Source organism: Gekko japonicus, unplaced genomic scaffold, assembly GCF_001447785.1.
Source record: "Gekko japonicus isolate JY-2015 unplaced genomic scaffold, Gekko_japonicus_V1.1 scaffold278, whole genome shotgun sequence".
Classification (NCBI taxonomy): Eukaryota; Metazoa; Chordata; class Lepidosauria; order Squamata; family Gekkonidae; genus Gekko; species Gekko japonicus.
The window spans coordinates 447,185-459,883 of record NW_015169783.1 but is presented as its reverse complement, the minus strand read 5'-3'; the positions used below and the strand labels follow the sequence as shown (position 1 = coordinate 459,883).

Sequence of the window (12,699 nt, the reverse complement as noted above, 5' to 3'; positions counted from 1 at the left end):
TGGAAGGGCACAGTAGGAGTAAAAGGTTTCACAGATTTCCCCTTTCACACTGCACCCCCTTGAGTGGCATCCCACATCATATCCAAGGGTACGCTTACCCTCCAGAGCAGCTTTTCAGTGGGTACATGGAGCTGTAGTTAGAAGGGATAGGTGGCAAAAATCTGTATCTGTAGGGATCCCGTTTTCCCTTGTATGGCTGTGGCCCCGCCCCCAGCGTGCCTGGCGGCCTCCCGTCACTTCCGGGTGACGTGCGCGCGGTGCGCGCTTTGCATGCGCACACGCACACACACAAGATGCCGGTCGGGAGCCCCCCGCTCCTGGCAAAGATACACTTGGCCACCCTATGTATCTGTGATCATTCCACTCTGGATCTAAGCGAGTTGTTTTTCCCTTACACACATTATTTATTTAGAACATTTATTTGCCACCTCTCCAAAGCCATCATATAAATCACAATGCCCTCAGTGGCGTAACCACAGGAACTCACAGAATCCAGCTCTTTCCTGTGATCAAAAAGAGGAAACGTCTTACAGACATCCCTGCTCCCGCCTCATGCATGGTGAAGCCTCCATTTGGCACTGGATTATCAGCCTGTTACTCGTGCCAAACAGAAAACCCATTCTTCCTTCTCCATCCATTTGTTTCTTTTGTTTCTCTTTCCTTTCCGGGCCTGTTTGGAGGTTATTTTCCCCCAGGGACTGTCTCTAGTAGGAGAGTTTAAAGCTTGCTCTTATTTACAAGTAAGGCCGCTCTCAAATTACAGTTTCATGACATTCTCCTTTAGGGGAGAGGTGAATTTGACTGGAGTGGCTCAGTGTCTACCAGGCAAACTGGCTGGAAAAATCCTCTTTCCGTTCTGTGCCCCCTTTTCTGTGGATAATAGATTGATTCTTTATAGGATTGTTCTAGTGACCTACTGTTAAATTTGTTGTCAAGTGATGACAAGCAGGAGCTCAGGCTGAGGTGCTATACTTCCTAGGCTACCCAAAGATATTTATTTTATTATATTTATAGCAAGCCTTGTTGCTATCATAGAACTCCATAAGGTGTTCATAGAACAATCCCCAAGAGGTCTCCCTTACCAGTATTTTTTTGGTTTTTTAAAGCCGAAAACAAATTAGAGATTCTTTTCGGCTACTGATATAGCTGAGCCTGAATAAAAGCTGGTATTATTCAGCTTTTATTCAGGCTTGGCTTGGAGAAGGCATTTAAAGAAACTGCGGTCTGTTAAAATACCTCCTGATTTCACTTGCTGAGTCGTGTGGCGGTGGCGGCCACTCGCTGTGGTGGCACGGCTTGGAGAAGGCATTTAAAGGGGGTCTTGGAGAAGGCATTTAAAGGATGGGGGCACCTTCTTTGGAGGCCCATAGAATTGGACCCCCGGTCCAATCTTTTTAAAACTTGGGTGTTTTTTTAGGAGAAGCACCAGCAGCTATGTGGCAAATTTGATGTCTCTAACCAAAAAAACCCCAGCCCCCAAGAGCCCCAAATACCCCTGGATCAATTCTCCATTATACCCTATGGGGACCACTGACTATAATGGTCCTCATAGGGTAAAAAAAATTGGTTATTTCCCGAATCTGAATCCCATACCGCTATTGGGATTTGGAAATGTCGATATTTTCGGGTTCAAGATACCCCGAACCCCACCAAAAATGTTTTCTTTTTTTGCACACCCCTAGCTACAAAGATAAAATGGAGGCGGGGAGAACAACAACAATTACAGCGTTGTAAGCTGTTTTGGGGAACAAAGGAGAGTATAAATATCCAAATAAATAAATAACTTAGGGATTTTGAGATGGGGAAGGGGGAGAAAGGAGGCCTGCCTTGGGGAATATGGGCTCTTCCTATAGTCTCATGCCTGAAGTGTCCAGAATGAAACACTGTCTGAAACCTACAAGATCAGGTGCTTTGTGCCCAGGACTGTTAGATCCCAGTTCTCTAAACCAGCTGTCTTTAGCAAAGGTTGCCTGCCCCGTTTTCAGACTGAGAGCATCTTAGGGGTCCTTGAAGGCCTGAAGGATTCTTATACATTAAACATCCTGAACAAACTGGGAGAAGGTGGGATGGGCTCAGGAGAAGCAGGATGATGTGTTCCAGATGTGCTTTGAGAACAGGTTTGCCAACTGCCAGGTGGTACCTGGAGATCTCCTGCTATTAGAATTGAACTCCAGATGACGAAGTTCAATTCTCTTAGAGAAAATGGCTGCATTGGAAGGTGGACTCTATGGCATTATACTCCGCTGAGGTCCCTTTCCTCCCCAAACCCGCCCTCCCCAGGCTCCGCCACCAAAGTCTCCAGGAATTTCCCAAACCACAGCTGGCAACCCTGTTTGGGTGGCTATAAGCCAAACACCCAACCCTGTTTGGGTGGCTATAAGCCAAACAGGTTGGAGTAATGGCTCTGGATCAACCCTACGAAGTTCTCTGACATGTTGGAAAGGTCATTTACAATGTATGTGCAAGCTAATTTAAAATCTCCATATCAGAGACTTGCGTAGTTGGACAGCTTGGACCACATTTCAGCAAAACCTTAAATATTTAACTTTTAAGGGGTTTCACTCTCCAACCGACAGAATATGATTAACGGGGCAATTATTATTTCCGACAGGTCTTAACTTTAATCAAAAGCGATGAAGTCTCTTTGAAGGGGTTATTAGATCCATCTGAGGAATACAATACACAACCTGCATAAGAAACAGGAAACATGGGATACTCTAACTACAGCCCTGCTTATGCCTCTGAGGGATACGCAAATGACTCTGTTAGGATGCTCCAATTTTTCACACAGTAGCCACAACAATAAAGGATATAACGTATCTCCCTATCTCTTCAATCTACGTGCATAACATATCATACGGAAAGCTGGATTGGATTTATTTAGATGAAGGTGGTGTGAAAACTGGTAGAAGGAACATTAACAATTTGAGATACGCAGATGACACCACATTACTGGCAGAAAGGCCCGAAACGACTGCTGATGGTTAAGGGAGAAAGTGCCATAGCAGGATTGCAGCTGAATGTCAAGAAGATAAAAGTAATGACTACTGGGGAATTACACAGTTTAAGGTTGATGATGATGAAGAAACTGAAATGGTTCAAGATTTTCTACTCCTTGGCTCCATCGTCAGCCAAAAGGGAGACTGCAATCAGGAAACCAGAAAGAGGCTGAAACTGGGAAGAGCAGCCATGAAGGAGCTAGAAAAGATTCTGAAGTGTAAGGGTCTGTCGCCGGAGACCGAGATCAAGTTAATTCATGTCCAAAGCTGTGGAGTCTTGTGAGCAAAAAATTCTACTTCGTGAGCTACTGGCATTAAAGTTGTGAGCAGGTGATTTGGCTGCTGCATTAATTAGTTTGTTCTGGAGCCCTCCTTCCTGAGCTAAGGCAGAAATGTGTGAGCCGGAGGCTAAAAAAACTGTGAGCTAGCTCACACTAACTCAGCTTAGAGGGAACTGTCAGAGTATTCCCCAATACTATGTATGGGTGTTGAAGAAGAAGAGTTGATTTTTATACCCCCCCCCTTTCTCTACCTTAAGGAGTCTCAAACTGGCTTACTATCGCCTCCACACAACAGGCACCTTGTGAGGCAGGTGGGGCTGAGAGAGTTCTTTATTTTTAATTTTTTGGGGTGTGTGAAAATATGTGCATGTGTGCATGTGTGTGTGTGTGCACCTGGAAGTTATGGCAACTAGGGTTGCCAAGTCAGAAACTTACCGGAGCGGGGGACTCCCGGCCGTCGTCTGGAGCGCGAGAGAGTTTTCCCTCGGAGGGTCCTGGCCCCACCCCCAGCGTGCCCAGCGTACCCGCGTCACTTCCGGGTGACGTGCACGTGGGGGTGGAGTTCTCCCCGGGGCCCGATCCGCCGCCGGCGGGAAACAGGCCTCTGGGGCGGGGGTTTCCCCGCCCCCGGGGGGACTTGGCAAGCCTAATGGCAACTGGTGACTGACTGTGCGTGCACCTGGAAGTCATGGCGACCTCTGGTGACTGACCCCTACTGGGGGTCTGGAGGATATTCAGAGAGGCGGCTGAATAAAGCTTGCCCCTGCCTCCCACCTCTGGTATTTCAATAAGGTCTCCCATCCAAATACTTGCCAGAGTCAACGTTGCTCAGATATGATGAGATTGGGCTTGCCTGGCCTATCCAGGTCAGGGCGGGCTGAGAGTGTCTTGAGGGAACTGTGACTGGCCCAAGGTCACCCAGCAGGCTTCATGTGGAGGAGGAGTGGGGAATAAAACCCGCTTCTCCAGATTAGAGTCCACTGCTCTTAACCATTACACCACACTGGCCCTCACCACACTGGACTACGGAGAAGGCGGACAGGAAGAAAACGGATTCATTTGAAATGTGGTGTTGGAGGAGCATTTTACAGGCTGCAAAAAAGACAAATAAGTGGGTTCTAGATCAAATCAAGCCTGAATTCTCCCTAGAAACTAACATGACTAAACTGAGGGCTATCGCACTTTGGTCACATTACAAGAAGACATGAGTCACTGGAGGTGGCGGCGGCTACAAGAATGGACGGCTTCAAGAGGGAATTAGATAAGCATATGGAGCAGAGGTCCATCGGTGGCTATTAGCCACAAGGTATAGATAGGGACTCTGGGGCAAGTGATGCTCTGTCTTCTTGGTGCTGGGGGGGGGGCAACAGTGGGAGGGCTTCTAGTGTCCTGGCCCCACTGCTGGACCTCCTGATGGCACCTGGTATTTTTGGCCACCGTGTGACAGAGTGTTGGACTGGATGGGCCATTGGCCTGGTCCAGCATTGGCTTCTCTTATGTTCTTATGTTCTTAAAAGACAATGCTAGGGAAAAAGTTGAAGGAGGCAGGAGAGGAGGAAGACCCAACATGAGATGGATGGACTCGATAAAGGAAGCCACAAAGGCCCTCAGTTTGCAAGACTGGAGCAAGGCTGTTAACGACAGGACTTTTGAGGGGACATTGATTCATAGGGTTGCCATAGGTCAGAAGTGATTTGACGGCACTTAACACACACACACAGCCACAATGGTAATGCGAGAAATGTGTTACATTAATCTACCAGTATTTCACTACTGTCCTCTTTGACGATCCCAGAAACAGGTAAATGAAAACATTTTCTAGATCTAGACCACTGTGGGTTGGGACCAAAAAGGAAGTTGCGACTCCCTTGCAGGTGGCTATGAAAGACGGTCTCTTGGCTCAGTAATACAATAGATTTATGAATACAAAACATGGAAAAAATAGAATATAAAACCGGTTTGGTGCTGACTGATGGGAAATTCTTGGTTTTTATATATACTGTTGGGGGTGGGGACAGTATCTCTCTTTGTATCAGTTGCTGGGGAGAAAAGGGTGGGAGGATACTCTCACGGTCATCCTGCTTGTGGGTTTTCTAGAGGCAGGTGGTCGGCTGCTGTGCGAACAGAATGCTGGACTAGGTGGGCCTTTGGTTTAATCCAGCACAGCTCTTATGTTCTCAGCAGCACAGAGTTACTTTGCAAGCAGGTCCTTAAAAGTACAGTAAAACTTAGAAATGGGTCCTGAAAAGTACAGTACGTTTAGAAAGGAGTCCTGCTGCAAAACGCTTGAGAGCCCCCGTCCTAGGTTATTATGAACAGAGCTATCTCCTGCTCCCCCCTTTATGGAACTGTCACTGAAACAGGGATGTACGATCTAGTGGTATTCAAGTAATCAAAGCATTTCACCCTAAGTGAGATGCGACATGCACGTTTGCTCAACATTTTTAAAGCCTTGTTTAGGCTCCCTGTCTCCTGAACAACAAAAGGCAAGCAGACGATAAGCTGACGATAACGCTTCGCTTCCTGTATCCCAGTCAATGTTTACGATGTTTTCCCCCAATTAAAAGAGTCTAGTGGTACTGTTATCCCCACTGATTTCATTAGCCTACCCACATTCATCATGGCCTACAAAACACGTGCTGAGTTCAGAAAACACTGACAGATTGCTCCTAATTACTCCGTTCTGATCACAAATTATCTAGTTGCACCCTTGCGCAGTTGACCCCCAAGGAGCTCGGCTGCAATCAGGATTTGAGAATTTAATCAGTTAAAATGTCTGTGAAGTTTAAAGAGCCCTTTCATTTGGATACCTGTCTACCAGGAATTAAAAGGGCACTTTCCATGTACAGTTTTACACATTTATCTCAATGACGCACTTTGGGGGAAAAACACTGTGGTGTTATATGAGGAAAGCCTACAGCACATTATACCTCAAACAGAATGAGTTTTTTCTCCCAGGCAACTGAGATTTACAAAAGATAGATATACTGTATATGCAGGACAATTTTGATAATGTTGACTCAGAGGTAAGTCCTAACGGATGCAGCTAGACTTCCTTCCTGTCGGGTAAGAACATAAGAACATAAGAGAGAACACAAGAGACGCCAATGTTGGATCAGGCCAATGGCCCATCCAGTCCAACACTCTGTCACACAGTGGCCAAAAATACCAGGTGCCAGCAGGAGGTCCAGCAGTGGGGTGTGCTTTGGAGTTAAATGGCCCAATCCTGGGCAAATATATAGGTCTCCCATCCAAATCCTGGCCAGGTCTGACCCTGCTTAGCTTCCAAGATCTGACGGGATCAGGCTTTCCTGGGCTATTCAGGTCAGGACCTAAGCATATTAACTCAGACTAAATTGCCATTGCGTTCCATGGGCTTGCACACGTGTTTCTGCACATAAGATCGCAATCTTAATAGCCCATTTTCAGTGAAAATATGAGGGGGGCGTATGCACATACATATGTACAGATACATGCTGAAGTGGACCCTACCCCATCCTACCACGCCATTCAACAAAGTCGGAAACCTCCCCCTGGCCTAAGGAGCCTGCCTTCCAACACTTGTTCTTTCTCCAACAGAGGAGCCACTTAAATCGGCGGAAGGCTCCTTAGGCTGGAGGAAGGGTTTCCAGCTTTGCTCAGGGGACTGGAAGGTTCAGGTCAGGATACACTCCATGTTGTGCAATGCATGTCTGAAGCTTCAACCCTACCATATATAAAGAAGCCCATGCTCTCTTATGAGAAGACAAGAGTCACTGGAAAAGACAATAACGCTAGGAAAAGTTGAAGGCAGCAGGAAAAGATGATGATGCAATATGAGATGGATTGACTCAATCCAGGAAGCCACGGCCCTCAGTTTGCAAGACCTGACCAAGGCTGTTAACAAGAAGACATTTTGGAAGTCATTCATTCATAGGGTTGCTGTAAGTTGGAAGTTCTGTGCATCAAAACATCCAACAGATGATTCCAGTATCTTCTGAAGTTCATTTTCAGGTGGGAAGCCATGTTGGTCTGAAACAGAAGATCGAGAGTCCAGTAGCACTTTAAAGACTAACACGGTTCCCAGGCTTTTGAGAGTCAAAGCTTAGGTCACCAAAGTGAGGTTCTGCTCTCAAAACACTGGAAATTGTGTTGGTCTGTAAGATACTACTGGACTCGAACATTGGTCTTCTGAAGTTCAGGTAGAACATATGTTCTTTATATAGAGAACAGCATTTCCAGTGATCCATCCACAATATTTCAATTCTGCACTTGAGCCCCAAGACAACAATTCAGTGAAAATTCAGTATCTTAACCTCTGAGCATAGAACTTTCCGAGCAGTCCTAAGAATTCCAGGCGAGTAGAAGCTCATTAACCACATGTAGCGAGATTACTTACAATCATGGAAGAGAGTTGTTCCCCATTTGAATCGGGAGTGATCTGAAGTCTTCTGCTCAGTTCGTCTGACAGCTCCTGAGGACTGGTCCGAGAGATGGGGGAAGCAGGAGGCGGTGGCAAGGACAGGCTCAGGGAATCTCCGGCCGTGCTCACTTCTTCAGAAATCGTTTCCCAAGGCTGACGAGAAGGAAAGCAACCATGGTTACGATGCCGAAAAACCAACCTTCTCTGCCAGAAGCCCTTTTGCCCATGATAACCCAAACGCTGTGTCGAGCCTCAACGAGACTGCTTATCGAATGGACTGGGGGGAACCAACATGTGTTTTTTTTTTATAAACACCCTTACAACACAATTCGTATTTGATAATCAGCCTTGCTTTCAACACATTGTCCTGTGGACTTCTATAGAGGGAGGGGGCGAAACATGCTGGCAGACAGCAGTTGCATGATACTTAGCATTTAAGAGTCAGAGAAAATGTGTGACCGTTTCGGGATTGGGTGTCATTGGAAATGGAGATAATCGCTATGACAAGACTGATTATGAAATTTCAGAACAGATACCCACAGTATAGGGTCTTAAGGCCAACAAGAACAAGGAGCTGCTATGGACTTTCCCACCATCATTAGCAGGCCTTCATACGTGTTATTTAGTGGTTATTCACATTGTAGCTGTCCTTCCTTCCTTCCTTCCTTCCTTCCTTCTTTCCTTCCTTCCTTCCTTCCTTCCTTCCTTCCTTCCTTCCTTCCTATTGTTCTTCCTTCCTTCCTTCCTTCCTTCCTTCCTTCCTTCCTTCCTTCCTTCCTTCCTATTGTTTTCCATTCAGTAACCAATGTAACAGCCCTAAAACATACCAGGAGCTCATTTGGCAGGCTTCCTCCTTTTTCAAGTTAATTTGCCCGTATGGGCCGGTAGTCATCAGCCAACTAGTCTTTAGATGCCCAAACCCCTAGCTGTCTTAATCATATCTCAGAGGAAACTAACAGTCAAAAACGAAAAAGCCAGAACCCAGAAAGGTCTGCTGTACAAGAGGAATTGTACACAAAGAGCTAGGCCTTAACTGTTGTAGCCCCAAAGCCGTGAATGGCTTTCCTTTCCAATGGTCGATGCATTATAATGATTTTTTAATGATATCAGCTACAATCCAAACAAGGATATCTATACAAGAAGAGGGCTTCTAGGTAAGCATTTCTTGCTGAATGTATATACCGCTAAGCATAAGAGCATGGATGTGGTCTTCCTATACTATGCTGCTTTCAGTGCCTTTATGTGAGCATTTAACTGAGCACACTCAAGCAACCAATCCCATATAAATATCCTTTTACAGCAGAGCTGGAGTTAGACAGGTGAGGACAGAAAGCAAGCTTTAAAAATATTGTGAACGGGATGGGTTATACAAAAAAATCAAGGGTATGCAGGTTTACTCAGAAGTAAGTCCTACTGAGTTCAGTAAGGCTGGACAAGCATGCACAAGAGATTGTACCCTAAGTAAGTAAACAGACGGCCAGTCAACCTTCATGACATTAAGCCTTATTTAAGCTTTCTACCAACCAATTATCACTATTAATTACTGAGGGCCATTGTCTTTACAGTGGGGAACAGCTCACTGCCTTTTTTTGAAAACCACTGTATCTTTCGAACTTCGCCTTCAGAGCACATCTTCCAAGAAACTTTAATTTTGGGACGTACTTCTGGTGCCTCTACACTCTCCACGGGTTCTGGATCCAAATCCTCGCTGATGTGTCTCCTGGATCGAAACCTTCGGTGGGCCGCTTCTTGATTTATCTGTCTGATGTTGTTGTCAGATTCGGATGCCACATCCCTGAAAGGTTGAATTAATAAGAGGACCATGAGTTTGGGATAGGGGAGTATGGACATGATTCGTGGCAGTGTTGCTAAATTGCTGTGAAAATAAAACCTGTCATTTGATTTATATAGATACGGTCTTCCCTTGCGCATCTGGACTGTAGCAACGATGGCACCCAGTGACAAATTGAGGCAGAGGATCCTTGACATTGAAAAACAAACTCTCTTTTCTGGTATTACTTCCTTCCCCTCTGAAGTTTAATATCACACCGAGAAATGGGCTTACAGCTATTCTTTATAGCTTACAGCCCCACCATTAAGACGAGCTTTTATGCTTGCACGTTTACCATCTGCAGTCCTTTATGATAGATTTGCAAATGCCCCCTACCCCGAAAGGACCTGTTTATGTAGTAGCAGGAAAACAGAATCGATTACCCACATCTGGCTTAGCTGTGAGTTCTACGATAAAATACAGGATGTCCTAATCAGCCCCCTTTTGATCAATAGGCACAGCTGTCCAGAAGAGAGACTAGTATCCTACCCTTCTATCAGATCGCCGCCCTCACATCACCTTTGCAGTGGCGAGGTTTCTCTCTATTGCTATGAGGGTTCGAGAATATAAGGTTAAAGCTCCGGCGGGATGACTGTCTTTGTATATTTAAAATCTGTGGTTCCTGTGTTGTTGTTTTCTTTTTCAATCTATGCCAATAAAGGTTTTGACTGACTGACAAATTACATTACAAACTGAGAGCCAGTTTGGTGTAGTGCTTAAGACTGCAGACTCTTATCTGGGAGAACCGAGTTTGATTCCCCACTCCTCCACTTGCAGCTGCTGGTGTGACCTTGGGTCACTCATTAGTTCCTTCAGAGCTGTTCTCTCAAGGGGAGTTCTCGAGAGAGCTCTCTCAGCCCCACCTACCTCACAAGGTGTCTATTGTGGGGAGGGGAAGGGAAAGGAGATTGTAAACCACTCCGAGACTCCTTCGGGTAGTGAAGGGTGGGGTATAAATCCAATCCTTCTTCTTCTTCTAAATCTCCAGGAAATTAATTTAAAATGATCAATCCATATTCCAAAGCAAACAGAAAACTTGCAGCCAGTCTTAAGCCATCAGCTTCAACCGAGGGCAAATTCCAGTAACCCTGATGGCTAAAATATAATAGGAAGGAACCAAATCCCAGTATAGATTCTTAAAGACCAGTTTGCACTTGAACATAATCCTATTGACTATGGATCAGTACTGACCTGGGAGGTACCTTCTCTCAACTGATGCCAAACTCTGCAGCTTGTCTATGACAGGAAAGGATGTTTACTCGATCCAGTAACGATCAAGTAAAATAAAGGGGAGAACTCTGGGTTCATATTGGTGACAAAAGGGGTACGTGCTGTAAAAATTTCATTTGTCGTGGCTGCTTAGGAAATGGAAGGTTGGATCCACCCACATTTCTGCTGGTGAAAAAGGGATGAAGAGTCCTCTCTGACCACTGAACAAGGGTGTGCTGAGCCTCCGGGGTAGGGCGGGGTATAAATTTAAATATAAATAAATAAAAATAAATAAATCATGGGACCTGCGCGTACATAAGCCACATGATCTAGGGGCTATAGTAGGCAGCAGAGTTGGGTGACATTGAATGAAAAAGCTGGCTGGATCCCACCCAGAAGTTGCACAAGTAAAATGGAAGCCATCTGGGCATTCCCCCTTTATCGTTAGGGGAGAAAACTAAAGATAGAAATAGTGTTTTCTGTACTTACAATAGGGTTGCCAGCCCCCCAATGGGGGCAGGGTTTCCCCCGAAACTCTTTGGGCCCCAATCCACTACTGGCCAGTGGGGGAGCCCCACCCCCAAAGAGTCCGGTGGTATCTGGTGTGCCCGGCACTATGACATCATGTCCGCTGGTCATGTCATGGGTCACCATAGAGTTTTAACCCAAATGCTAGACTGCCCTCCCACGATGTGCCCAGCACGATGACATCACTTCCGGGTAATGTCATCACTCGGCACATCAGTCAGAAGACTCAAGGAGCCAGGCTGGAGCCCCCTGCTGGGACGGAGGTAAGACCCGGCTACCCCAATTACAACTACTTGTGCAAATTTATGAAGAAGCTTTCTGAACTGCAGTACAATGACTGATGTTTTAATTTATGGACACAGGAAGGAAAGGGCCAAAGACTTGGACAACATTGTCACCATTTATGGAATGTGGATTGAATGCCAATACTATCTGACTTCCTGATACAACTGGACAAGGAGCAGGAGCCATAGTTCTCGGGAAAGAACATCTCCAGTTAAGGGACCTTAGCTAGTAGGGAAAATACCACTATGATCCACTGCCACTGGGAACGGGGGAACATGCACATGTTCTTTGAAGAAGGGGATGCTGTCAATGTTCTGCTCATTCTCCAGCACAAAACTATCACTCAGCATTCAGAATCCTAAACTTCAGCACGCCCACTGCTATTTCAAAACCACACCCCAGTTTAACACATCAGTTTATCGTTCCCTTCTGCTCCGCAAACCAGTAATCAAGATTTCGTACAGGGTGTTCTCATAAACATTAGCAGAAGTGTCAGACCAGGATAAAAGAAGAGGAACTGGGATTTAGAAACCACATGGTATAAATGGGCATGAATTCAGATTCAAAATGAAACAAGTGACTCTCCTGGCGAATTTATATCAGTCTGGAAAGAAAAAAGTTGACTGTCAAAAAAGCAAAGTGCCCCCCCCCCAATCTGGATATTAAACATGATGTTAGCGGAGCTCATCCCTCATTCAATTATGTGCGACATTTAAAGTTAAGCCTCCCATATTTTTAGAACGCTAATCATACAAAACACTGAACTGTGAACACGAAAAGAACACTTATCACAGAGATAAGAAGACTACACAGATTACAAGTTTCAGTACTTCAATCACTATATCTAATAGCCAAGTTGCCCCCTCCGTGCGGATCGCTATATCCGCACTTGGGGGGCACTTGGGGGGCAGGGGGAGGTCTGTGCACTCCTGGGGCAGTCCCCAGGGGTGCACAAAAATCCTAAAACTTGAAAAAACTTTCGGGGGGATGTTTAAATCCCCCCGAAAGTGCAAGAGCGTTCCGTGCGCATGCGCACGGATCGCTCTGTGAACGCCGCCGCCGCTTGGAAGGCAAGAGGCGGGCGGCCGGGGAGCAGGGCGGCGGCGGCGGGTGGGGTAGCGAGGCCCAGGTGGCTGAAGCCTCCCGAGGCCTCGCTACGAAGGC

The 12,699-nt window shown here is 46.0% G+C and overlaps 1 protein-coding gene across 9 annotated transcripts in view; it reads right to left on the bottom strand.

Moving 5' to 3' along the window:
- NEDD4L (neural precursor cell expressed, developmentally down-regulated 4-like, E3 ubiquitin protein ligase) overlaps nucleotides 1-12,699 on the bottom strand; it is a 270,488-nt gene that overhangs the window by 74,214 nt on the left and 183,575 nt on the right. For 8 of the 9 annotated variants that reach the window (XM_015416887.1, XM_015416886.1, XM_015416888.1 and 5 more), the window contains 2 exons: nucleotides 9,345-9,477; nucleotides 7,659-7,835 (listed from right to left, as the gene is read on the bottom strand). The exons of the other annotated variant lie outside the window; for it this stretch is intronic. In XM_015416887.1, the coding sequence (XP_015272373.1) occupies nucleotides 7,659-7,835; nucleotides 9,345-9,477 (310 nt within the window). The remainder of the gene's footprint in view (nucleotides 1-7,658; nucleotides 7,836-9,344; nucleotides 9,478-12,699) is intronic. 9 annotated transcript variants of the gene reach the window in all.